We start from the raw sequence: 23,405 nt of genomic DNA, 5'->3' as shown, positions 1-23,405 counted from the left end.
TGGTTTGAGACACAGCAGAGAGACAGCATCATCATCCTCTCCAGGCCCCCGGATCCTCACACACTCTGAGGGTCAAGGTGCACACACATCACTCTCCTGACAGCTTTTATCCACTTCCTATAAACCATGTCCCTGTGCCCATGAGGAGGAAAAACAGAAAAGAGGGACAGGAGGAGAGAAAAGCCTTACAGAGAAGAAAGAAGTGGGTGAGAATCTGAAAGAAATACAAAGAGGCAACTCAATGTGAGTGGAAAAATGATGAGATAGAATGATGAGGGGGGGGAGGGGAAGGCAGGCCAAAGAAATAAATTGGAGGAAATAGAAAAGGAGTGAGCAAGACAGATTTTCATCAGAGAGAAGTAGAGATGGGTAAAACAGAACAAGAGGTGGGAAGAGAGGGAGAAAGGTGAGAGGCTCCTTTCTCTCCTTGAGGAGGACAAAAGATGGGGCCAATAATGGAGAGGCCTTTTCACATGCCGAGGGTGCAGGATGCTCCATCTTTTCACCAATTTCAATGCAGCCCAGAGAGGGTGAGGGAGAGAGAGGGAGGGAGGGGGGTAACAGAAAGAGGGGTGTAAAAATAGGCAGAGAAGAGCGGAGGGATGAGTGTTAATTAGATGGCCCTTCAGCCCGTGGCTTTGGTCAAGACGCAGGGGCCGCCCCAGCTGTCGGAGCACGACACACTGGTATTGTGCATTCAGCCCTCATTATGTGTGTGTGTGTGTGTGTGTGTGTGTGTGTGTGCGTGCACGCGAGGCGGCAGGGAGGGAAAGGCTGCAGTCTAGGGTACAGCGATGGCCGGCGGCGCTTGTTGCGGCGTGACAAGACTGATGAGGCACTGGGGCGACACAGGGGCCTCTGGAGCGCCGCTGATAAAAATACACAGCATTCATCGGCGGTGCAGCATGCAGCGCACGCATGAAGGGAATGCTGATGCATACTGAGAAGAGAAAAACAAAATGAATGTTTTTAAAAAAGGGTATCAGACATCCTGTAATAACCCCCCCCCCCCATCCACCACAGTTTATGTCGCTTTGGTTTAAAAGCAAATTGATTTTGAATGTTGGTGTTTTTTCCATCTTTGCGTCCACAGAGAACTGTCCCACCCTCCCCCCCTGCTGTCCCCTCCAACCATCGCCTTAGGACCCCATCTGAGGCCTCCTTTCCTGGGCGTGCCCTCAGCTCTCTGCCAGGCCCCCGGTGAGTCATCAGCTCCGGTAGCTAGTAGCATGTATGTAGCATGCTTAGCATATCCAAAGCTGTTGAAGTCAATCCACTGGAAGTTCTTCTTCAGTTCTGTAGAAGTCTCTTGGATGAGAGACGGAACGTCTTCAAGAACTTTCTTAACGTCCAGTGGATCGACTTAAACAGCTTTGGATAACCATGACCTGGATGACTGAGAACCTACACAGACATCATGCTTAGCGTGTTCACACGCCCGTGAAGGAGCGAGCCAAAGCAGACGAATGAATTAGACATTTCATTTAATGGGAGGTGACAGAACTGTTTTATTGCAGAGTACAGTTGGTGACTGTGGTGGATGTTCTTCCAGTGATTTGCATATCCTCGCTCATCCTTTACCGTTTTAAATATTTACTTATAGGTTTGTTTGGTCTCGTGGTTTTTTTTCCTCACAGGTTACGGTTTCCTCCAACCAGCTCAAGCTGAGATCTTCGCTCGACAACAGGAGATGTTACGGAAGCAGAATCTGGCTAGGTGTGTGTTTGTGTGTGTGTGTGTGTGTGTGTGTGTGTCTATGTGTGTGTGTGCGCGCTGATGAACGAGTGATGATGTCATGGTGACGTTGTGAAATGCTAACACTTGTGTGTCGTCAGGCTGGAGATGTCAGCAGAGCTGCTGAGACAGAAGGAGCTGGAGAGCCTCCACCAGCGACAGCAGCAGCAGCAGCGTCTCCTGGCCTCCGACCACCTGGGGGCGCTGCCTCCCGGCCTCCCCCCCGACCATCCAGCCCTGCGCAGCCTCCACGAACTCCCTGAGAACCATCCGCTCCGTGAAGAACTGATTCGCCGATCAAACGCGATGCTGGTGCTCCGCCCCGGGGCCACCACGCCCCTCCTAGCCCTCAACCACCAGCAGCAACAACTGGGGGTGCCTTCCACCCCCAAAGACACGCAGGCGCACAGCTCCGCCGCCGGACCAGACGCTGAGGCCAGGAAGGCGTCCCGTCGGGGGCCGCAGACACAGCTTCATGCTGGGGGAGGCAACAGAAGACGAGAGGCGGAGAGGGAGGTGCAGGACGAGGAGATGAAGGACTCGGACAGCGAGGCAGAGATGTGTGAGGAGAGGCAGGGCAGCGCCAGCGCCGGAGCCGGCGCCAAGCCCCGGGGTAAACCCCGGGACCGGGAGAGAGAGACAGGCAGCAAGGAGGGGTGCGCCAGCGCCAAGGAGGCGGGAGAGAGCACCGGCAGGCTGAGCGCTCCCTGCAGCTCAGCAGGTACCGAGTCGCCCAGCCGCCACCTCTTCACCCCCGGACCGGGCAAAGCTGATGTCAAATACCACCTGCCCCCCGGCTTCCTGCCCCCGCTGCCCGCTCTCCACACCCAGGCTCTGCCCTTTGGCTTCCCCTACGCCAACCCCTACCTGCACACGGGTGAGAGGCCGAGACGCGCACACACACACACACACACACACACACACACACACACACACACACACACACACACACACACACACACACACACACACACACACGTGAACTGAGAACACGTGAAGCCCATTAGTGTTACTGTGCACACGTCTCCAGAGTGAAGACCCGTCCCTGTTAGAAGCCCCGCCCCTGACCTCACTGTGACCTCACTGTGACCTCAGACACACCGCAAACAACACAGTCACATGAGCAGAGAGGAGGGGGCTGTGTATTCTCTCTCTCTCTTTCACACACACACACACACACGCGCGTGCGCGCACACACACACACACACACACACACACACACACACACACACACACACACACACACACACACACACACACACACACACACACACACACACACACACACACACACACACACACACACACACACACACTAACCAGATCAAACAAGAACAGTTAAATTGACTCAATACAACAGATTTCAGGCCCCCCCCTCAACACAAAGTGCTACAATTAATGATTTCTGCAGTCTCAAAATAACTCCCCGCTGGATCGCGCCCCTCTTAAGAGCTCACATTTGAAAGTCAGATGTTGTTCTAATACGTTCCAGCCTTTGTGGCGTCTGCTGAAGGTGTGTGGGGGTGAAGCGGTGATGCTCTGGGACCGCTTTAACTCCTCAGGTGTTAGAAACCTGGAGGCTGTTGGGGTGAGATGGATCAGATGGAAGGAAGCATCTCGTCATCTGTGAGGAAGCTGAAGCCTCACTGGATATTTCACAAAGATCCCGAGCAGACTTCAAAGAGCGGTGGTCACAGTCACCTGACTAGAATCCCAGCGGCGTCATTTGAGCCCAGTGCTGGAGATGACTGTCAACAAGGTGTGGAATACGTTTGAGACTGCAGTGGCCGCATTCGATCTAATATTGGAGCTTTGAAGAGCAGAATCATCATTTGCTTTGAGCTTTTTTAGCTGTTCTTACGAGATTTGCTTTAGCTGATTAGTAGTATATTCGTATTTATATGTAATATATTAAAGGTAATATGTTGTGGGGATTGAATGATTTCCTTTCTCCCAGTCTGACTGACCCGTTTCGTCTTGAATTCACCATCATTTGCTCCTCTACAGTTTCCTGACAGAAAACATCATGACAACCTAACTTCAAGTTCATCATCAACCTTTTTTTTAAAAGATTTTAAACCATTTTCGCTTCTCTATGGCTACAAAATGTGAACCAGCATCACACATCCTTAGTCTGAACACTGTGTATTGATGCATCATTCTCACACACGGCTGCTCTTTCAGGCTCCATGGGAGGTCTTTTCATGGATGGGGAGGACTCAGCCACAGCAAACCCTATGGAGGACATCAGCAAGTGGAGTGTGGAGGATGTGTGTGGCTTCATAAGCAGCCTGGCTGGATGTGCTGAATACACACAGGTGAGGAAGGGAAGGGAGAGGGAAGAGAGAGAGAGGAGAAGGGACTGAGGCCAAGGGCAGGCTGATAGAACCACGGTAGAATAGCGAACATCTGTCCGGCTGCAGCACCGCCATTGTATTTAAAACGGTGTCTGCTTCAGTTCAGGTACTAGCTCTAAACCTGCACAACAGTTTCATGTCGGTTGTGAATGAGTGTGGATGAATGAATGGTCACGACTACCTCATCTGTGTGTGTGTGGGTGTGTGTGTGTGTGTGTGTGTGTGTGTGATATAGTCCTTGTGAATCAAAGTGCTTGTGTGAGATACGTTTTCCCAAAATTAAATGTCCACAATTTGACAAAAAAGGAACCACAAAACTCTCCACAGTAAATATTTTAATATTCACTCTTTTAGAGAGAAAACTGGATGTTGTTAGGAGTCTTACAACAACAGTCTCATACTATTTGCACCTCCTTCAGTTGGAGCTTCCTGGCTGTGATGCTCGCTTAACGTGACTCCAATGTAAACGATGGGCTGGATAAAAATCCATAATTCTTTTTCTATGCAGAAGTGATTTAAGTTTGGCTGAAACTGGCGTCAGCCGTCTGAGTCAGCTGAATCAAGCGGGTAGAGGTCGCGCCGCTTTAGTCTTGCTGCTGATTTCCTTCTTATTAGCTTCAGCTGAACTTTAAAAAAAATCATTTTTTCCACAGAACGAAACCGTAAAATCTGCAACTAATCTCTAAACGAAGTCACGCAATGCATAGATGCCTTTATGGCCAGTATGGACAGGAAACACTCAGCATGTAAATGTTCAAAGTGTTCAAGTGTTCAAAGACCGTGGGGAGAGCGATACGCTGCACAACGCTCAAAAAAGGCAACATTTTCTGCCTCTAAATTCTAAAAATATGCTATAGTTGTTACTTTTTATCTTTTCAAAATGGCTTTGTAGTACTTTGGAGTGGAGTGTGTGGTCGTCGGCGTGGATGGGTGTGTGGGGTTGTGTGTCGGGGCTGTGGCTGAAGCGGCTGTGTCTCTGCCAGGTGTTTCGGGAGCAGGCCATCGATGGAGAGACATTACCGCTGCTCACTGAGGAGCATCTGCTCAACACCATGGGACTAAAGCTGGGGCCTGCACTCAAGATCCGCTCACAGGTACACACACCACAGACCTGCGTGTGTGTTTGCGTGCGATGAAGTGTGTCTGGATGTGTATTTCCGTTCGTAGGCTCAGAGACGATTTGTTAGTATGGAATTAATGATTCCTTTAAATAGCCAGCCCCGCAGAGTGCAGCCTCTTCCTCTCTCTCTCTCTGTTTAAAGTACCGTAAACAGCATTAGTCCATTAGCCGGGACTCAACAGGCTGTGCTGACAGTCATGTGATGTCCTCCCGTCTCCTCAGGTGGCGCGCCGCGTCGGCAGACTTTTCTACATGACCGGATTCCCGCTGGCATTCCCGTTTCCGCCTTCTGCCGTGCTGCGTCCTCCGGAACGGGATCGGGACCTCCTGACCACACAGTCCGACACCCCACTGCCTCTCTCCCTTTCCCTGCCTCATAGACCCACTTCCTCCAGCAGCAGCTCCTCGCCGTATAGCGGCGCCACCCCAGGGTGCTCCTCCCCCAAGCAGGAAAACGGGAACGGTTCCACGATGGGTGGAAGATACGAGGCTAAGACTCCTTCGTAGGGCAGGGACGGGCAGGGCGAGGAGGGCGTCAAACCGGGTAGAGGGCTCCCCTTCCCCCCCAAAAAAACGTACTTTAACCTGAACTTTATGGTAAAATATTGGACTGGGATTGAGGTCAACTGGACAAAACGAACTGCATCTGACGAACCAATCAGCTCCTTAATTTTTCTGCAGTGGCTGCAGCCAAGTAGGATCCAAACGAACTGGGTTGGAAGGGAGGAGACGACTGGTTACGGACCGCCGGCCGAAAAAGGAGCAAAGCCCTGCCCCAAATGTGACATTTTGGGGAGACAGATAGGCACTATTGGAAACCCTTCCTTCCTTCCTTCCTTCCCTCCTTTCTTCCTTCTTTCCTTCCTTCCCAGGCTGCAGGAAGATCTGCTCACTTTCTTTCTCGTCTCCATTTCTTCTACTCACCACAAGCCCTGCACAACCCAGGAATTAAAGAGAGACGCCTCTCCCTTTTTCTCCCCCATCGCCTGCTTCCCGAGGCCAAACAGCAGCGTGGCGCTGCCTTTGTAGAGGCTGGAGTCCGAGTGCATGCTGAACGGCAGGAGATCTGACCAGCTCCGTCTCATCAATGCAACTATGCATTCCACTGTCCCGATACCAAAGATGACCGGATGTGTGGAATTGGAACCGTGTTTCACAACATGTCTGCTTCTTTTTTTTTTTTTTTTTTTTTTTGCATTACTGGTCTCAGTTTAAGGATTGACCAAACAGGGAAATGCTAGGCTAGTGCCTCATGTGATGGGTTGTATTTGAAGTGACACACATACGGTAGAGATCTATCATTAACTGACTTACAGCCGCTTACAAACGTTGGTGAAATGGAGAAGCTTCCATGAGATGAGGCTCCTGTCATTGTGTGCTTATGTTGACTACTGTGGGAGGTAGGAAAAACATGCGAAATTGTACAGAATCATGCTTAAAATGAAAATATCCTGAAGGTTACATATGTGGTACTTTTACTTTTTCATAAATGTAGTTGCACGACTAAGGTTTTCTTTGATGAAAAATGTGACTTGCTGAACTTCGGTGGTACTTTTGTTCATACTTTTTTTGTCCCGCCAGTTTTTAAAAACGTGTAATATTAACATGCGCTCACATTTTGAATGCTACTTCAGCATATAAATAAGGAAAAAAATATTTATAGGACTTGATGTAGTAGATAAAGCAGATTATGATATGTATTATTATTAGCCCTGAAAAATGGATTCCAAAGATTCGTTTTTTTTTCTTCTCTTGGTTGCAGGGAAAAGAAAGGCACAAAGCTCTTAATGCAAATGTTTTGAATTTATGGGTTTTTAAAAAAAAAAACTTTGCAAGCAATTAATTAAAAATGGTCTTTAGATTTCCCATCAAAAGTTTTGTCTTCATCCTATTTTTCTATTCACCACATAGGTGAAATAAACCCTTAAAAAAACTCTAAGGCTTTCTCTGGTGCTTGTGTGTGTGTGTGTGTGTGTGCACCATTTATTGTACATTTGCCTTCTCCTCTTCAGGTGTTTGAGGTTCTTGTGCAGAAACATGCAGGAGGCAGTATGTGGGGGGGTGGGGTGGGGTGACCCATGGGGGACATAGTTCAGGTCAACACCAGCTGTCAAAGTGTGAGGTTCAGCCGCAGGCCAAGGACTGGGTCTGTGGGGATAAACCTGACCCTCCTGATCCACCCACATCGACTGGACCAGAACCAGAAACAGCCTCCACTCAATCTCACCTCCCTCCTTCAAAGAGCTTAGACTGAAGCAGTCTGCATTCTGCAGGGACCCCCCCCCCCCCTTGCTTTCGGCTGGGTCTCTATTCATTCAAAGGAAGCAGCAGAAGAAACGTGACAGTAACTCAAAATCTTCATTGTGGCGTCAAAATCCATGTCGAACGTCTCCTGTGCTGGTGAACGTCTGCATTAACCGCCGAGAGGCAAGCGTCACCATTAGCTTAGCTAACGCTGGTTCAGGGGAATCAAGAATGAAAAGGGGAAGGAGGGGGGGGGTAAAGTAGGTGGGGGCGGGTGAGGAGTTGGCAAAGAAACAGCCCAGCCTGTGTTGCTGCTCTACCACCTGGGCAGGGAATCTTGGCACGGCATCAGACGCCACCCTGCCAGCCTGGCGCGGCGCTCCTGCCGCAGGGCTAAACACCCACCCTCTCCTGTACCCCCACCCCCCACCCCCACCAGGCCGGCGCGGCTCAGGGCTCATAACTCGCTCCAAAATAGCTCTTTCCTGTCCTCACACCGCCGTAGGGTTTTAACACGTGTACATGGAGGACACGTATGACTACTACAGGTGAACCGCTGGATCGACACACAAGTTAATTCATTAGTGAAACAATGGGGGAACTTGAAGGTGGTATTATATCAGGAACGGTTTTACTGTGCAGGTAGAGCCGTACAAAATTCAAAGGCAGAGAATGAAGTACTGTATAATTCGTAAGCGTAGATGGTCGGTACAGTCGGAGGTCAGGTGACCTCCGGCGCTTCCGTCCGTGAGTCTCAGTCGTCGTCCGACAGCTCCAGGTCCTCCACCACATCCTCCCCTCCCTCCGCCAGCTTCATCAGAGCAGAGGACGACAGCGGCTGAGGAGCCTTTGAGGCTTTTTCATCTTCCTCCTCCTCCTCCTCATCACCTAGAAAGCAAACAGGAAGCACTTTGTCTTTAACTTATTGACATGTATGACTTGTGGCAGGTAGTAGGAGGTTCATGTTAAATAATGCATTCAAATTAAAGAACTGTTTCAGGGTTAACTTTGAGGTTCATACAATATTTTAAATCTGTATTAAATGAGTTCATATAAATATCTCCTCTTTTTGGACATTATTCAGACACAAACCCGAGTCTCCGCCCTCCATCTCCTCATCGCCGCTCATGTCAGACAACTGAAGATCATCATCGACGTCATCATCATCATCATCAGACTCACGGCTGCCCTTTTTAGCTGGGGGGGGACAGAGAAGATGGTAAGACATTATTGAACTTTGTGTTGCGCGTCTTTATACACACATTTCAAAAGTTTGCATTGGTGCGTCACTGATGTCTGACGACGGTGGAGACACCTATATGTGGGCCAGGCATCACAGGCGGTCTATTTCCTCCTGAGATGGAACTGAGAGTCGATTACAGACGCTGCTGCTGCTGCACCCGTGAAACTTTACTACCGGCAATTTCAGACATCTTATGCTTACGGCCTAAATATAGCAAATGGAGATAGCAGGCAGGTTCCACAGCTCCAGCGACGACGGTGAGGGAGTCAGCATGTGTGTGTGTGTGTGTGTGTGTGCGCCAGAGAGAAGTTAGGAGTTTGTGGTGTTGTCTACTTCGTGTGCATGTGTGTGTGTGTGTGTGTGTGTGTGTGTGTGTGTGTATTGTTTAGCCAAAAGGGACATCTGGGGTCCACAAGCTTTGAAGTTGAGTTGTGATGAGTGTCTGGGGGTGTTGAGGAGAGAGAAGCGAAACAGAGCTACTTCCTGTGCTCCCCTCACAGAGTTCCAGCGCCGACGCTCAGGCGGATAAACAACGTTCGTTAAAACATCGGGTCCCGCCTGAACGCAGGACGACCGACGCCCTCTGTCGCCCACGTGGTGCTGGAAGGCGTCTGCAGTGCTTTAAAAGTTGCCCCCAAATGACCTCACAGGATTATTACCACCATATATTGACCTTATACCCCCCCCCCACCCCATCACACACCTTAAACGTCGCCCCCACCCCCACCCCACCTCCCCTCGCAGCCTTTCTGGGTGTGTGACCGCAGAGAGCTCTGGTTGAGCTGCCCAAGAGCTTCTGGCTCTTCAACACTGGACTGGAAGCTGGGGGGCGTGTGTTCGCGGCCCATCTTCAAGATGTGAGCACGTGTGGGGAGGACATGCACAGGCAGATGGTTTGAAACCACACAGCCAGAGGGGGTGGGGGTGTGGGGGGGCGAGAGAGAGAGAGAGAGAGAGCTATAAAGAGAAGGAGGGGGGGTGAGAGCAGCCACCTCTGGCTGTTCCACCGGACTGGTTTGAATTATGAACCCCCGCTGGGATCCAAGCCTGTACTTCCTGTCGGGGGTTTAGTTGGTGTGTACGCACGCGAGGGGGTGGGCGGGGCGGAGGACGGACAAATGAAAGCCAGGGAGGGGTGGATAGAGGAGCGAGAGATGGCGGGCCGCCACTTTGTGGGGACTCGAACAATGAGGCCCAGACGCGTCTGAAAAACAATCCCCCGGTCGTCCTACCCCCAGTCCTCTGTGACCCCCACCCCCCACCCCCGCCTCTGCTGGAAACATGCCCGAGCGTTGAGCTGAAAAACAAGACGCCGGCCGCCTGTGACCTCCGGACGACCCTGAGAGGATGAGACGCGGGTTGAAGGAAAGGCTGGCCGCTGGTTCTCCTCTCCTGACAGAGGAGCAGATCTGATAAGAGTTGTTAACCCTTTGGATGCAGCGAGCGATGGCGCCAGACAGATGCCCGTTCTGGTGTTTGTTCACACATAGCGACAGCAGAACAACACACCGCTCCATTGTGTGACTGTTACACACCTGAGCTGGTGCACCACAAGAAAATGTGGAGCGATGTTCAGAAATGATTGAGAACGCTGTCGTACGCGCGTCAGGCCAACAGCCGGCAGGGAAACCTTTCAAAACCACGACTCTTTAACTGCGCTGTGTGATGAGTAAAGAGGTGGTGTTAACACAAAAGCAGATCAGGTTGGGTGATCAATAAAGCGGTTGTTACTCTGAGGGTCTCTATTGAGCTTTAAAAAACAAAACTAAAACATTCTGTCCTATCGGAAAATGTGTAATTAAATCCCGTTTCAAAGCGGTGATGTATTGTAATGTCAGCGTTCGTCCGTTAGCCCACCAAATATTTTCGTAACCGTTGCCGATAGAAAGATGAAACAAAAAGCAGATTACTCGGGCAGCAAAGGGGATAAAAATGAGATGATGACCTTGACCTTGAGAAAACTAGGTCAAGGTCAAATTTTAACTGTTGTACACTCAGGAACCGGATAAGATAAAAAGACGAGGGAGAAGGCCAGTGTGCGCAAGACCATAGATCAAAGCTACTGCTTTGATCTATGAAAGTAGGTCACAGCACTAGCTTTGATATTTGACCTATGCAAGTAGGTCAGGGTAAAATTTTGAATTCAGGGGTGTCACGGGATGTTGCAGTCTGACTGCATTGGTTCTTGTTGTTTTTGATGTTGTTCAGGCGGTAGGGGGCTGTGTTTTCACCGCTTTCCTTACAATTGTGTTTTAGCTAGTTTAGCAAAAGCTAACGGCAGCATTTTACAAAGATCAGGCTCTGAAACCCGAGAGCAGACAAACCCCGTTTCAATAGTTTGCATTTTCATGACCTCAAAACATCGAAGCCATTTAACAAAAAAAACCCCCAAACAACTACAAGTTTCAATTTTACACGACAGTGTTACTGAGTAACTCGACCTTAAACAGCCAGCAATGACATTAAAAACAGATCTGCACCTTTCCGATAATTTCACATTTTAACACAGAGTTGACCCCGATGAGGTTTGCAAAACAGTAAAAACAGGAGTCATCCTTTAGCTTAATTATAGGAAAACTTTTTGCCAAAGCCAAACAATCCAACAATTGTTAGCTGGCTAGTCCCATGTCCCACCCCAGGACGATCATTTTTGCAAAATCGAGCCAACAAACAAACAAACAAATCAACACATGCGGGTGAACATACAACCTCTTTCATGGAATTAAAAAGAAGTGAAAACAGTAACATTTAAGAATCTAAATGAGATGCTTCGGCCTGATGAGGATTAATTTAGGCTCTGTGGGCGACCCGGGTTAGAGTCCACAGGCCAAAACGTTGTGATGAGTTCCTAGTACTTTGGTAAATGTGAAAATCTGAGTACTTCTTCCGACTCTGAAGCAAAATCCTGAAGTTGCTGTTACAAAACATGTTGATTTCAGAGTGTGAATGAGCAGAGCAGGGGACGGGAAGCTTGCCTTTGACTTTGATTCCATCATCGTCGTCTGAATCGCTGTCCGACTGGAACAGATCCTTGAACTCTTTCTTGTCCTCTTCTTTCTTCTCCTGAATCTTCCTGCGTTTGATCTCAGGGAGGTCCAGATCCTCCATCTGTAAGACAAAAGAAACACACAAAAAAACCCTATTTGTAATACTGTAAAATAATCACCATCCAGTAGGACTGCTGCTGCAGAACATGACAGCATAAGGATATTTATAACAAAGCCTTTCCCATGGAATGATAAAGTAAAAGCCAAAGATGATTCCTGAGAGGAATGAGTGAAATATTATTGTGATTCTTGGTGAAAGTTACCCTCTCTTTTCCAGAGATCTCCAGCTGGATCTCCTTCTCTCTCAGCTTCTTCCACTGGACGTAGAACCGACTGAGAGGAGTCCCTTCCTGCTGCATCTGCTTCTCCCAAGCCGCCTGTTTGTTAAATGGATATACAATGATGAGCATGAACGTGATTCAGGTTTTACAACATCCCAACGTGATGGATAAGAGGGTGATGGGAGTAAGAACACCCAGAGATGAACAGACTGACAAAGCATGAAGGCCTCCAGGAGCCACTTCAGGTCTTACAGTTACAGTTAAACCAAATCCAATTGATGAACAGAAAACAGCCTCATGCATCTGTAAGCTTAATACATTTACCAGGATGCCATGCAGCTATTCACACAGGCGAATTGACCCCCCCCCCAAAAAAAATAAAGATAAGAAAATGCGGAAAAGCTTTTCCTTAATTCATTCTAAACTCACGTAAACAACACGTTTCCAGACAGAGATTAGGAGGCAGAGTGCTGCCTGAATGGAGGCGTCATTAATTAAGCTAGATCTCAGTTTGCGCTACATGTCAGTGGGGGGGGGGGCTGCTGGCGGGAGGCCATGGCCTTTTCCAGAGCCGCGGCAGCAGGGCTGTCCACTCTCCTTTCCTCCGATGACACCACCTTCGCCGCCACCGCTGAGGACGAGACTCCATGGTGACGGCGTCCGCTGAGGACCCGGTGCCGCCACAGCAGCCGCCTCGTCTGATGTACTTCATTAAAATACACACTTCTATGTGTGTGTGTACACACGTTTTCTTATCAGTTTAATTACACGACGCCCAACCTCTTTAATTTCATCCTTAAACGCTCTTGAAATATTCATCAGCGCTGCCTGTCAGGACTCTCGGGCGCAGCAGCAGAATCCCATAAACGCGCAAAAGTGTGGACAGCTAACAAACAGAAAGAAAGGAAAACGCACTAATGGCTGCTCATTAAGGAAGGGGGTCCTCTGGTTCAAAAGCCAGGAATGACCCAAAGGTCATTTTTAAGCAGACAGAGTTTAAATTGCGATAATGGGGGATCTCTGACTCTAGGGTTAGACAACAGACAGACAAGAGACCACAAGTTCTGTTTCAGCTGAAACTGGTGCAAAAGATACTGTTTGCTGATTCAATAAAATACACACCTGTATACCGAGTTGGTGTATGTCAGGTGTGTCTAACTCAAGGCCCGCGGGCCAAATGTGGCCCATGACATCATTTCATGTGGCTCACTAGAGGCCGCATGAAAGTGTAATGCTTACAACCTAATATAGTAATACATTTACAGTTATTTACCATAAGGAGTAGTTACATTTATTTTACATTACATTTAGCTACATTTATAAGTGAAATCTGGCCCTTTGAGGACAGCCGTTTTGCTGATGTGGCCTTCGGAGAAGATGAGTTTGACACATGTAAAGGTCGGATGCGTAACGGATTTCAAACAAAAACCACCCCTTCATCCAGACTCGCTCTAAAACACAACTGGTTGATCAACGTCTACATGGGAAACAATTCCATTACCTTTCACCAAGATCCGTTGCACGACTTCCCGTCATCATAGCTTTGTTTAACAGCATTATAATTGCAGCTCAACTAAAAGTACCTTCCTGCAATTATGTTTAAGATTCACAAAAACACAAATGTCCAACTGACAAACATATGGAAGAGGTGAAATGAGGACTCTGGAAATTAGGACAAGACACTCGTTCGCTGTCCTACCCCCCCCCCCCTCTTTCACACACGCTCACCACAGAGGTGGCATCGGCCACTCCGAAGGCGGCCTTCTGTCTCCGTCCTGTGATGTGGCTGCTGTTCTCCTGTACCTTCTCTAGCAGCTGGCGCACTGGCTTGCAGTAATTGGCCACTTTGCATTCCTTCAGGAACACTTTCAGCTGCAGAGACATGGAGGGGGAGGATGAGAAAGACAGACCTGATATATATATATAAAAAAAAACAAAAAAACCCAGCCAATCAACCCATACGCTGCATTAATGCACGGAAGAAAGACAGGTTTGTGGTTCAGCTGAGGGCAGCAGATTAAGTTTGGTAGGATCCAGAAACAAATCCTGAATTATCTAATCACACAGGTTTTATATTCTGTAAAAGATGTTAAGTGTTATTATTTCCTCATTAGGCTGGACTGAGAAAAGTAAAATGTTGTGGGGAATACGGGGAGTTAAAGTCATTTCCCAGACCCGGGAGTCTCTGGGATCGGCTGCGTTACCTGAATGATGGTGGGCAGGGCGAGTTCTGGGAAACCAATGGAGCTGGACTGAGTGTGGAAGTATTCCAGCATCAGGTCGTACAGCTGGTCGATCAGCCCGTCCTGAAAAGATTCCCACAGATCAGAAAACCTTCAGGTTATCTTCTGCAACTACATTTAATGGAAGAATAGAAAAGAGGTCAAAATGCAGCGATCTGATTCGCCGTGTTTCCCTCACAGAGAACTCATGTGAGCCCGTTTCAGATCTCCAGATCTCTGCCCACGCCTCTTATTAGTCTGCAATTCACTCAGATCTGATGCAGTAAGTTATGACTGTTTTCTTTCCAATAGGAGCGGAATTTAGAGCTGGATAGCTAAATACCTAAAAATAGCTCAATAAATACAGAAAATATAGACCAGGATGAGCTGAAGGTAAGTCTTTATACTGTAATAACAACTCAATGAAGATGAGACTTTCAACTCCGCTGGGCACAAAGTGGAATACTACATCCTGTCCAAGAAATCCTCAATATGTTCTGATCAAATTATACATTTGCAATCATTCCTGGTATAAATTCACAATGTGTTAAAGAAATACTGGACATCCTGCCTGTTACTGGTTCAACAACAAACCTCAATGTTTACTCTGAAATGCTTTTACTTGGGCAGAATATTTTCTGTGTCTTTCTCATTTGCTCAATGTGGGTTTGTTCAAGTGACAAACCAAAGGTTTGGACTCCCACTGAGCAGCTGCTGACCCCCCCCCCCCCCCGTGAAGGAAGTCCCAGGACAGATTTCACTAAAAGTTGTGCACGAGTGTCTCTATTTAGGCAAACTCCAAGCGATCCCAGTACCCTGGATTTTTGTCATTTAATGTTGATTTTTTGTGTGTGTGTGTGTGTGTGTGTGTGTGTGTGTGTGTGTGTGTGTGTGTGTGTGTGTGTGTGTAAATTTGCTGTTGTGTCAAGAACAAATTAAATTTGCCGTTGACTAGAAAAGTTAGTAAGATAGACCTTCGGCAGAACGTTGCGTTAAATTTATTGTCTTTCATCAGACTGGCAGACATCATCGGTATGGCTTTGTGTACAAACTGCAACAGGCCTCTGTACTTCATCAGATCACCATGGAAACCTCTACAGATTTTTTTTTTATTTTTAAAGTGGTTTCTGTCACCTAGCATCAACTAATGTAATGCATTATATAGAGACATTTAAAGTCATTTAAAACCCCTCTTGGCAGGAGGGAACGCTTCACCAGCAGCACTAGGTCCTTAGTTTCCACTCTTCATGAACACATACTAAACACCTGAAAGTAAACTGCGCTCAGCGCTTAACTGATCGGTGCTCGTTGGATCAGGTGTGATTGTGAATCTAAGGTAGGGGGGGTGGGGGTGGGGGGGTCGTGGGAGCTGACCGGACGACAGCGACGAAAACAGCCGTGTTGAGAGGAGATAATCCCAGAGGGCCGTGCTGCAATCCTCTTGGCTGCAGCAGAGCATGGAGACCGAGGGCCCGTTTTAGAAACCTGACGAGGGGATTTCAGCGCTGCCCCCAATCCCCTTATGCACACAGACAGGCAAACGCGCTGCGTCAGGGGGCGACGTGAGAACGGCAACGCACTCAGACGCCAACCGCTCAGCCAATCAACCGCTGCTCCATCTTAGTGGGAGAACCTTGAAACAAACTGGATTGCCCTCGATAAAACCTCCAACTCTCTGCCCACACGACCGGAGGCTCACGGTTACGGCGCACCTTGTAGGCTTTCTCCATCAGGTTGACGTTGCTGAGCTTCAGGATGACTGCAAAGTTGATGGGTTTCTTGCTCATTCGCTTTGGTTTCTTGTTGAATTCCACTTGCTGAAAAATCTATGAAGGAAAGATTTAAACCAGGAAAGTTAAACTCAGGCCAAGCGAACAGACACACACAAAACCTTTAAAAACACACAAATAATTTTATAGTGAATGTGCTTTGATAGTTTACGTCTCATAATAATAACCTACACTCTCCTTTACCATGTTTATTTTCATGGGAAGCAAAAATAAAAAACCCAAAAGCAAAAGTACAACATGAGCATCAAAAATTTCTCAGTGATGCAAATGGCAGACACACTGCACACAATCAGTGATCAATATTTCCAACAGAGGCATTGATTACTGCAGTAATCCTCCTCCTCATGGACTGGAACAGACTCCCCACTCCGTCCTGTGGGACGACAGCCCACTCTGTGCTGCCTGGAGGACGGTGAACTCAACCAACCCGACAGCTTCCTGTGGTATTTCAGTCCGGGGCTCAGTCACCGCCGGCCATTCCAAAACCATGATGTCACACTCCTCCACAAACTTGATGTCATTTCCTCCCATCTTGGTACTATATTAGGTATAAAAAGGGGGGGGTTGTCGTCGGGGACAAGTTATAGGGGTCACATTTTTTGTGAATTATCACAAAACCCTCACTTATTTAAAAAAGAACAAAAAACATGACCTGATACTTTGTTGTGGTTTTCATTTATTGTTCTTCATTAGGTTTTTATTTTTTTTATTTTTACGGCCAACAAATGGTCAAAACCAGTCTGTAACGTTTGTCTTCTTCCGTGGGAAGAAAAATCATATATATCCTGTTGTTTTATCAGAACAGACGCGTGTCGACAGTCTATGTGACAATTCATCTCAGCATGTGGACGTATTCTCTCGCCGGTACGACGGCGATTCTTCGTCCAGCTTTACATTCTGTATCAGACCAGAGTGTGTGAGTTTTGCTCGCGTTTGCGTATCGAGCTATTTCTGACTCCCCCTGCATCTCTGTGTATTTCTGTGCGTTTTTGTGTGTGGTCGTTAATGTGCTCGGCGAGTGAAGCCGAGCAACGCTCCTGGCCGGTGCCGTCTGTACAAACATAGGATGTGGTGGCGGTCTGCGGGGGAGCCAGGGGGAAGTGGGAAAGCATGCGTGCGCACACACACACACACACACACACACACACACACACACACACACACACACAGCTACTGAAGCAGGAAGCTCCAAATCATACCCCCCCATACACACGCACACCCCTGAGATGCGAGAACACACACAGGCACAAACGCAGGAGGGAGGGGCTGCTCTAATTAAAACAGTAGCAGCGTTCCTCAGCCTGCCTTTAACGGGGGGAACGGTACGGGAGGAAAACACAGGAAATATTGTGAGTCACAAATAAACACGATTTGCTGTTGGGGGGGGGGGGGTGAGGGGAGGACGGTGTGTTTGTGAGGGGTGGGGGGGGGGGGTGGATAGTGGGCTATAGGCAGAGAGGATGTGGTCTGCACAGCGTTTTAGGACCGGAGCGTAAACCGCAACTGTGTTCTTATCATTTTGGTCAAACTGCTGCACGCACACACGCTTTCAGACAAACACCACAACAGGCAGACTCTGACCACTCCCAGTCGCTGTCGCCAACACGCCGCTCTCCTCCGGCGCACCACAACTACGCCCAGCACACAAAACACACACACACACACACCGTACAATCACAAGCTTTCTGTCTGACCGGAGGAAACGCTGTCAGTTTGTGGCCTCTGATTGTTCTGATAACAAAGGTGTCTCTCCGCCTCACACACGCCGGCCTCCACCTTCGATTCGTTTCCTCCAGAGCGCCTTCACTTGTAGCCGTTTGACACCAGAACTTCACACACCGCTCTTGTTTTTTTCCACAGCAAACCACGGATGGAACATTTCAACACATCTACCTTTTCATTGTTTCCATTTCTGACAGAGAGCCAACCGACTTGTTGTTTATTCTGCACAACGTAAAAACTCTTTCGCCTCACCGGGGAGGGGGGGAGTGGGGTGGGAACTTTTTAGTCTGCTGGAAACTGCGTCCACACAGGCTGCATTGATCCCGTCGGATCCATATTTATTCTGCGTGACTGATGGTGACTGCCGGTGAAGTCTTACCTCCACCAGGAAAGGCAGAACAGGAACAAATGTGTTGGTGCTGCTCGACAGCTGGGTGAGCGCCCGGCAGCAGTGCAGCCTCAGAGGGTAATATTTGGATGTGGGAACCAATCTGTTGAGAAAGAGGAATAAAAAGTGGTGAATGTCTCCCCCTGCTGTTGGACAAATGTACAGACACATACATGGGAACGAGGGAAAGGGTTTTTGTTTTTTTTTGCTGCATTTTATCAAAGACATTTTCAACAGAAACACTTTTTACCCAAACCGTAAAGCATTACCCTATGTGGAAGAAATTCACATAAACGTAAACCCTCTGCTTTGTCTGCAGGCTGATAATGACACGTGCGCTCCTCTGCATAGAGGGATGATGTTCGTATCAACGAGTGAAAAAACTTTTTAAAAAACCCCAAAACATCTCCACTCTTGGATCTGTTTGAGGGTTGTTCCTGTCAGAAGACAGTTTTTTCCACACCACCATGTTCTTGCTCTTGGGGGATTGTTTGGTCATTACAGATAAAGACTCTCCTGAGAAAGTGCTGTGACATAACTTGTGCTGTGATTTGGCGCTTTAATATAAATAAATTGACTTGACATTTCCTCTGCTCTGAGTGTCCGTCCAGCTGTCTGACAGCCGGTAAAAAGCACCAGAAATGTGTATTTATTAAAGCAGTAATAAGTAAATGTGCATGGCAAGATAACCATCAAATGTTATACCAGTGGAACCAGTACCTGCTGCAACACTCATGAGTTCAGTTTTATTCCCCAAACATACTGATAAAACCTCATGATCATTTATTCTATCAGTTTGTTTCAGTTCTGCTCTGACCTTTTACTGCAGTGGGCTTATTATGTCGAAGTTATGCTAATTTTGATATTAACAGAACTTTTTGGATCAACAAGTTTATGCATTGACAAATATGCGAGTGCTGATGGCAGCGTGTTTCTTCCGGTGTGTGTGTGGGATGATGACTGTGTGTGTGTGTGATCTAGGCTGCTTTGATAAATACAGGGGTGAGTTTCAGATACTTTATGCTGATGTTTTTCTCTTTTGTGGAAACACTACAGGGCAGAAATGTCATATAATGAAATACCTGAAATAATCCATTATAGGTTAACATAGTCAAGACGTACACCATTACATCAGTGTAAAATAACAATTACTAATTGTTGGTGGAAACAATCATTAGTTGGTCCTTGCAAACTGATAAACATCTATGAATAAACAATGGCTTTTAACAAACTTTACATTTTTTTACAGTACAGAACTCCTGAACAAATAATTACTTCACTTAAGAGGCTCATAAATTATTCACTTAATGCGTAATCGAGTTACCTCTGAAAATCTTGTTTTGCACAATCAATGATCGTATACTCACTTTATGGTGCCGATTAGGATTTGGCACAGCGGATAGATGAGAGGCTGCAGGACATCGCTGGGATGCAGGGTGCTCAGGACGCGACACCAGAGGTACAGACAGTGGATGTACTGCCAGTTATACACAGACTGGTATGTTTCCTGCAGACAAGCAGTCAGTTTTATTATAGCTGCACATGACGGCTCTGCCACTCTTTGTCCAGTTACGTGCTAATTTTATCAATGCTTAGGAGAATAACAATAATAGAAAAGGTCAAAAACATCAGGCTGGTGTTCAAAGCATGAAAAATGAGAAGAATAGGAAAGAATAATCCTTTAAGACCCAAGAGCACATTGTCTCGTGCTTTTATGTCTTAACTGTGATTTGTAAAAGTTGTCACACACACACACACACACACACACGTGCACGCACACAAAAGGCAGAGAACCAACCTTCTTCTTCATGGTCATGGCGTTCCTGAGGTGGATGGCCATCTGTCGGATGTAGATGAAAGCCTGCTGGTACGTGGCTTGAGTGTCCAGGGCGTACATCTCAGTTAGCGTCCGCTGCATGAAGTTGATCATGGGCAGCATGTTGGGAGACGTGAACTTACAGTTTTGTACATAGGAAATGTACATTCGCTACGAACACACAAAAAAACAACAACTCATGAGAACAAGTCACAGATGTGCTCTATAAAGAATTCAGAAAAAGAAACAAATTAAATACTGCAAGTCTGTCAAAACTAACCGAGGTGTTAATTTCAAAAAACATTTTAACAGAATGAAATTCTAGACATCCAATCGATTTTATCGTTACCCATCTATTATTTTTTATCGTGAAGGTTGGAGATCTTCACTGATGGGGTATTTCACTGTTATTATTATATCTTTTCTCCTGTCTGTTAAGTAATTGGTGGAAAAGGAAAGAGACTCTCTGAACAATACAATCTTTCTTGAGAAATATATAAATAAGTAAAACCCAACTTCCCTATGAAAGCGTATGGGAGAAAAACTGAGCTTGTATTATCATGGGAACATATATTTCCTGACCTCTTTTCAGGAGGTTTAATTATAAATAGAACAATAATAAAATAAAAATCATGTAACTATAATGTTGTACAAATTAAAAAGGTTAGCGCCGGTGGTGAAGGAAGAAACACATCCTTAATGTAAAGCAGTAATTACTAAGTTCCCATTGCAGCTGACTAACAGGAAAGAAACCCTGAGATGTTTTTTAAATGTCTGAGTCATATATTCCCACTTTTTTGGATTGTTCACCTGTTCACCTTATAACCTTATATTGTTTAGTTCACCTTGAGAATATAGTTAAGATATTTTTCTTGCTTGTGGCGGCAGATTTTGTTGAGAGCCAGGAAGGCCAGAACACGACTCGTCTCCTCCCCCGTGCTCCACTGCTTTAGAAGTTGCTACGAGACAAAAGCACAAAATTACATTTATGAGCTACTTTGTAGAGATTACGCAAGGAAAACATGTCTTTCCATCCAATGGTAATGATGACATACCTTAATAAGGTGACGACACTGCTTTGGTAGGCAGAGGTAATAAGGCACAAGCTGGTTGGCATGACGAAGGACAGCGCTGATGACTGTAGCCTCTGTCAGACAAGACAGCAGCTACAGATGGAGACAAAAGGGATGTGAGGTGTGGTTACTTCAGGGATGTTTTAGGAAGAATAATAAATAACTATTGTGTAAAAACTACTTACTGCCATCACAAGGAAGCATGAGGTAACGCTTAAAATGAGGAAACCTGAACAAACCTGAACAACTCCACTAAGATACATCTTGATGTCAATCTGATTCTTCTGCCACCTTGGACTGGATGAAGGAAGCAAGAGCCTGGTAACACCACAGATGAAACATGAACAAGTAAACCGCCAATCATCAGCAACATTAAGACTTACACAAGATGGAAGACCAGCAGGAAATCCACTACATACTTTTTTGTGTCTTTATCCGTCTTCAGGTTAAGCATCTTTTGCAGGGCCACATAAATATCTCTGATACAAAACAGGACCAGGGCATTGAACACTGTAGACAGTACAGAGAAGGAAGTATTAATTCATACACATGGAATGTACTGTATAGCATTGGATTGTCACAATCCGACATTATACCGGTGTTATTAGACAGGTGTTATTATACAGGTGTTATTGTCACCTTCGGTTTTCTTTTTTAGCTATAAGTGTTATTATTTACACCTTCAATAATCCTTTAACAGGTTAATAATACAGTAAACATACAATATTTTTTCTGTATGTATAACTACTGCTGATAATATATTGCAGTAATTATTCTACTCTATGAAAACGTCATTTTGGAATCCCCAGATCTGATTGTTATTAAATGACTACTAGGAAAGCAGTTCAGCTTCTTTTGTACAAATGAAACTTGATTTTCACAGAAACACGAATAAACATGAAGTCAGTATTTATATACCTGTAAGTCTTTAGATGAAATTGGAAGAACCTCTAAGGCACTATTCATAAATGATTTTCAATTCACTGTGCCTGATAATGTCAATAAATAATTAAAAACTTAATTCATGTGTGCTTTGACTCAGGTTCTTTTTATACAATAAAAATATCAATTTATGTTTTACTCAGAAATGCAGCTGTTTAGGTATTTTTAAACAGTTACATGTCATACCTGAACTGTCCTCAATCTTGTATCGGCACTGAGCATCTGTTTCCCCCTTCGTTGTGGCCACGGCAGCTTTAAACGCCTGGGTCACTGCTCTGAAGAGACGAGGCGTGGGTTCTTTCTTCATGGCCACTTTCCATTCTTCAATCATTTTGTCTTTGACTTTGATGGACTCGACTGCCTTCTTGGTTTTCTTTGAAGATTTTTTATCCTCTTGAACATCATCATCTTCACTAGAGGTGGCCTCCTACATAAAAAACATAACAGATCGATTACTCTTTTTTTTTTTTTAATTCAGCATTAGATTACACAGTTAATACCCATCCTACCTCCAGTGAAGACGGCAATCTATGGTATTTTTTCTCATCCTCATCCTCTGAGCTATCTGTGTCATCAAAGTTTAGGAGTGTCTGGTCGTTTTGCTGCAGAAATTTGAAGAATTCTGGATCTTTATTCTTTAACCTGGACAGCTGCTCCTTGTGCTCAGAGGCCTTGCCTTTCTTTTTTAGATCACTAGAAAAAGCACAATAAACTTTTGTGTCATTGTATTTGAGCAGTTTTGCATTTTTGTGTTACCATCACAAAAGTAACTCACGTCTCAGGTTTAGCAGATTTCAGATTTATCTTCTTTTTACCAAGTCCACTCTGTCTGGAAGTCTCTTCTTCAGAGTCTTCTTCATCTTCAGATTCAAAATCACCTGACAGCAGGAACTCGTCCACACTGAGATCTTCTAATTTCCTGAGATAAACAAACATCATTTAAAACGGTTAAAGGGGCCAAAATGTGTGGGAATGCATGATTGATCTGTGGTCTACTTTACTAAGTCCGTTGAAGCCTTACGTTGTTCTGATACCACCTTGCCAAACAGCTAAACAGCTGCAAAGGTGTTCTTAGACAGTTATTAACGCTCAATTCTTCATTAACTACAACAATTAACATACAATTGATGGCTAACGTAAGCTAGCTACCCACATGTACTCCCAGCACCTTGCTAGCGTAAATAGCATGAATTGCTAAAACACTACCGCACTTTAGCAAAAGTCTTTCCAAACAAGCGGTTTCACTGACGAACTTGAAAAACCTTACGAAAACATCTCGCTGTTGAACTTCGTATTATATGATACATACAAAATAAATCCCCCATATACCTTTTCTGTTTCCCTGCCATGCCGGATCCGAAACGTGACTGTCCAACTTCAATACCCACAATCCCTCAGTGCAAACCGAGCAACTTGGTTTTGTGTT

At 46.2% G+C, this 23,405-nt stretch overlaps 2 protein-coding genes across 8 annotated transcripts in view; one reads left to right on the top strand and one right to left on the bottom strand.

Moving 5' to 3' along the window:
- Positions 1-7,130, top strand: part of samd11 (sterile alpha motif domain containing 11) — a 50,372-nt gene extending 43,242 nt beyond the window's left edge. For 5 of the 6 annotated variants that reach the window (XM_068331552.1, XM_068331562.1, XM_068331594.1 and 2 more), the window contains exons 8-13: positions 1,094-1,200; positions 1,638-1,716; positions 1,836-2,611; positions 3,919-4,052; positions 5,075-5,185; positions 5,434-7,130. In XM_068331552.1, the coding sequence (XP_068187653.1) occupies positions 1,094-1,200; positions 1,638-1,716; positions 1,836-2,611; positions 3,919-4,052; positions 5,075-5,185; positions 5,434-5,718 (1,492 nt within the window). In that variant the 3' untranslated portion in view covers positions 5,719-7,130. The remainder of the gene's footprint in view (positions 1-1,093; positions 1,201-1,637; positions 1,717-1,835; positions 2,612-3,918; positions 4,053-5,074; positions 5,186-5,433) is intronic. The other variant, XM_068331570.1, reaches the window with a different exon arrangement.
- Positions 7,131-8,064: 934 nt separating this feature from the next.
- noc2l (NOC2-like nucleolar associated transcriptional repressor) lies at positions 8,065-23,401 on the bottom strand. Of its 2 annotated transcripts, none has more exons than XM_068305143.1 (18): positions 23,309-23,401; positions 22,755-22,898; positions 22,489-22,672; positions 22,166-22,406; positions 21,457-21,547; positions 21,277-21,355; positions 21,020-21,130; positions 20,810-20,923; positions 19,947-20,135; positions 19,516-19,655; positions 18,140-18,251; positions 15,961-16,074; positions 14,231-14,332; positions 13,755-13,898; positions 12,009-12,122; positions 11,674-11,806; positions 8,548-8,652; positions 8,065-8,343 (listed from the first exon to the last, which is right to left on the bottom strand). In XM_068305143.1, exons 1-18 carry the CDS (start codon positions 23,326-23,328, stop codon positions 8,210-8,212), a joined length of 2,271 nt encoding a protein of 756 aa, XP_068161244.1. In that variant the 5' UTR covers positions 23,329-23,401; the 3' UTR covers positions 8,065-8,209. The 2 variants fall into 2 exon arrangements, 1 of the variants encoding a protein (XP_068161244.1); XR_011034032.1 differs by lacking the exon at positions 8,065-8,343 and adding an exon at positions 10,234-10,356.
- Positions 23,402-23,405: the final 4 nt, after the last annotated feature.

The sequence above is a fragment of the Antennarius striatus genome, chromosome 2, assembly GCF_040054535.1.
Source record: "Antennarius striatus isolate MH-2024 chromosome 2, ASM4005453v1, whole genome shotgun sequence".
Classification (NCBI taxonomy): domain Eukaryota; kingdom Metazoa; phylum Chordata; class Actinopteri; order Lophiiformes; family Antennariidae; genus Antennarius; species Antennarius striatus.
The sequence above is the reverse complement of the archived record's forward strand: the minus strand, read 5'-3'. Positions and strand labels throughout refer to the sequence as shown.

Coding starts and splice junctions, on each gene's coding strand:
- noc2l (XM_068305143.1), bottom strand. CDS start 23,328: ATGGCAGGGAAACAGAAAAG. Junction 20,924..21,019: donor AGTGTCGTCACCTTATTAAG/GTATGTCATCAT, acceptor TTTGTCTCGTAG/CAACTTCTAAAGCAGTGGAG. Junction 8,344..8,547: donor GATGGAGGGCGGAGACTCGG/GTTTGTGTCTGA, acceptor TTTGCTTTCTAG/GTGATGAGGAGGAGGAGGAG.